Here is a 2,446-nt window from a genome sequence, read left to right as displayed (position 1 = left end):
TGAATTTGAATTGAAGGTAAGGAATCTTTGAATTGTAGAAAATAAATATTTTTTTTTGAAGGTTGTAGAAAATAAATATAATATAACTAATGAAATTATATCTCTTTTTAAAGGCCTCTAGTAATTCTGTATGCAGTGATCCCTTATTTGATGATTTTACTCCACGGGTTTCCCTGACCCATAATACTGAGTTAATGCGCCCCTTTAATACTGAAGAGGTCAAAATAGTTGTATTTTCTATGCTTCCTGATAAGGCCCCGGGGCCGGATGGGATGAATCCAGGATTCTACCAGCATTTTTGGGATGTATAGTAGTTGGGCAGGATCTGTCTATGTTCATTGTAAATTCCCTTAATTCAGGGAGATTTCCACATGGGTTGAATGATACAAATGTGATTTTAATTCCTAAGAAAAATGAGCCTGAGACGGTGTGAGATATGAGACCGATTGCTTTGAGTAATGTGCTTTATAGAGTTATGGCTAAGATGATAGCAAACCGGATGAAACCGTTTATGGGAGATCTAATCTCGGAATCCCAGAGTGCTTTTATTCCAGGGAGATTAATTATTCTGGTAGCTTCGGAGGTTGGTCATTATTTGAATAGGAAGCAGTGTGGTAGGGTTGGGAGGGGGGCCTTAAAATTGGATATGGCAAAGGCATATGACGGAATGGAATAGTCTTTTTTGAAAAGGATGTTGGAAGTTATGGGGTTTGATAGGAGATGGATTGATTTGATTATGCTGTGTGTAACAACAGTGACGTATAAGGTGCGCCATGGGGACAGGTAGTTCCGACAAGGGGTATCAGACAAGGTGATCCCCTCTCTCCCTATTTGTTCATTATTTGTGCAGAGGAATTACCTTTGCTATTGCAGAAAGCTCAGGTAGCGGGATCTATACACGGATGCAGAGTAGCTAGAGCACCCCCCCCCCCCCCCCGTATCGCATCTTTTCTTTGCGGATGATAGTTTATTGTTTTTTAAGGCAAATTTTCAGGAGGCCAGTGTGATAAAGCAATGTTTGATGAGGTATGAAAAGTTGTTTGGGAAAATGGTTAATTATCATAAATCTAACATTTTTTTCAGCAAGAATACTGCATGGGAAGAGCGAGAAGTGGTGGCGGATTGTTTAGGGGTGGATCAAGCTCCCAATTTTGGTAAGTACCTGGGTCTACCATCTTTTATTGGGAGAAATAAAAGAGCAGTTTTTTCCTATGTGGATGATAAAATCAGGCAGAGGATTGGTTCATGGAATAAAAAGTTATTGTCCCAGGCTGGGAAGGAAGTACGGTTGAAAAGTGTGGCCCAGTCTATGCCTACATTTTCAATGAGTATTTTTTTGCTACCTGAATCAGTTTGTTTATCTATTGAGAGAACAATGAACCAGTACTGGTAGGGGAAAGGAATGGATAAAGGAATCCATTGGAAGGCCTGGGATAAGTTATGTGTCCCTAAAAAGTATGGGGGTTTGAGTTTTAAGGATCTTCCTGCTTTCAACCTGACTATGTTGGGGAAGCAGGCATTGGGATTTCTCACTAATCCAACCACTCTTGCTGCCAGGAATTATAAAGCACGGTATTACCGGACGACCTCTTTTGTTGATGCCAAGATTGGGAATTGCCCAAGTTATTGTTGGCGGAGTATAATGGCGGCACATGGTATGGTTTGCTCTGGGGTTCGGAGAAGAGTAGGAAATGGGGAGAATACGTTGATCGGGGGACATCCCTGGTTACCAGATGATCCTAGTCCCTTAATACAAACGATAATGCCTGTGGAACTGCGGGAAGCTAGAGTGGTGGGTTTAATTGACCAACAGACGAAGACCTGGGATCCCTATATTTTAAATGATTTATTTGACCCAGATGATGTGGCTCGTATTTCCAGGATCCCTGTAAGTCCGGATTATGAGGACACTTGGTATTGGTACAGGGACCAGAGGGGAATGTATTCTGTTAAGAGTGCATATAGGTAGATTGTTGGGGATTATGAACATGATCCTGGTACTTTTGATAAATGGATCACATTATGGAAATTAAAGGTTTCCCCGAAATGGAAAACTTTTTTTATGGAGAGGTCTATGTGATATTCTCCCTACTATGAATAACCTGATTATAATGAGGGTAGAAGTAGACCCAACATGCCTTATGTGTGGTTTATTACATGAGGATGCTATGCATACACTGATTTCATGTGTCTATTCTAAAATAGTGTGGAATATTTCAGGTTTGCCTATTACACATGTTATTGCTTCTTCTTTCCCAGTATGGTTAATGAGCGTTATGGCAAATTTAACAGAGGAGCAATTTGGCATGATCGTAGCAGTCCTGTATCACCTGTGGACCGCCCGGAACGATGTCGTGTGGAGGGGATCGCTGTCGCGGCCGGATGGAGTATGGAGGCGGGCGGCTGCCGCATTGGCAGCCTATATCCACGCAAATGGTCCAGCGCA

The 2,446-nt window shown here is 41.8% G+C and overlaps 1 protein-coding gene across 1 annotated transcript; it reads left to right on the top strand.

The window, feature by feature from the left end:
* The first annotated feature begins 703 nt into the window (after window positions 1-703).
* On the top strand, window positions 704-1,969 carry LOC109178831. Its single transcript, XM_019328385.1, has 3 exons — window positions 704-783; window positions 1,084-1,282; window positions 1,394-1,969. Exons 1-3 carry the CDS (start codon window positions 704-706, stop codon window positions 1,967-1,969), a joined length of 855 nt encoding a protein of 284 aa, XP_019183930.1.
* The last annotated feature ends 477 nt before the right edge of the window (window positions 1,970-2,446 follow it).

The sequence above is a fragment of the Ipomoea nil genome, unplaced genomic scaffold (genome assembly GCF_001879475.1).
Source record: "Ipomoea nil cultivar Tokyo-kokei standard unplaced genomic scaffold, Asagao_1.1 scaffold0873, whole genome shotgun sequence".
Lineage (NCBI taxonomy): Eukaryota > Viridiplantae > Streptophyta > Magnoliopsida > Solanales > Convolvulaceae > Ipomoea > Ipomoea nil.
Note: the sequence above shows the minus strand (reverse complement) of the source record. Positions and strands in the feature narration are given on the sequence as shown.

Excerpts from the sequence above, each read along its gene's own strand:
- LOC109178831 (XM_019328385.1), top strand. The coding sequence starts at position 704 with ATGGGGTTTGATAGGAGATGGATTGATTTGATTATGCTGTGTGTAACA. Across the intron at positions 784-1,083 it reads AAGGTGCGCCATGGGGACAG|CAAGAATACTGCATGGGAAG; the intron begins GTAGTTCCGACA and ends CATTTTTTTCAG. Across the intron at positions 1,283-1,393 it reads TGTCCCAGGCTGGGAAGGAA|GGGAAAGGAATGGATAAAGG; the intron begins GTACGGTTGAAA and ends CAGTACTGGTAG.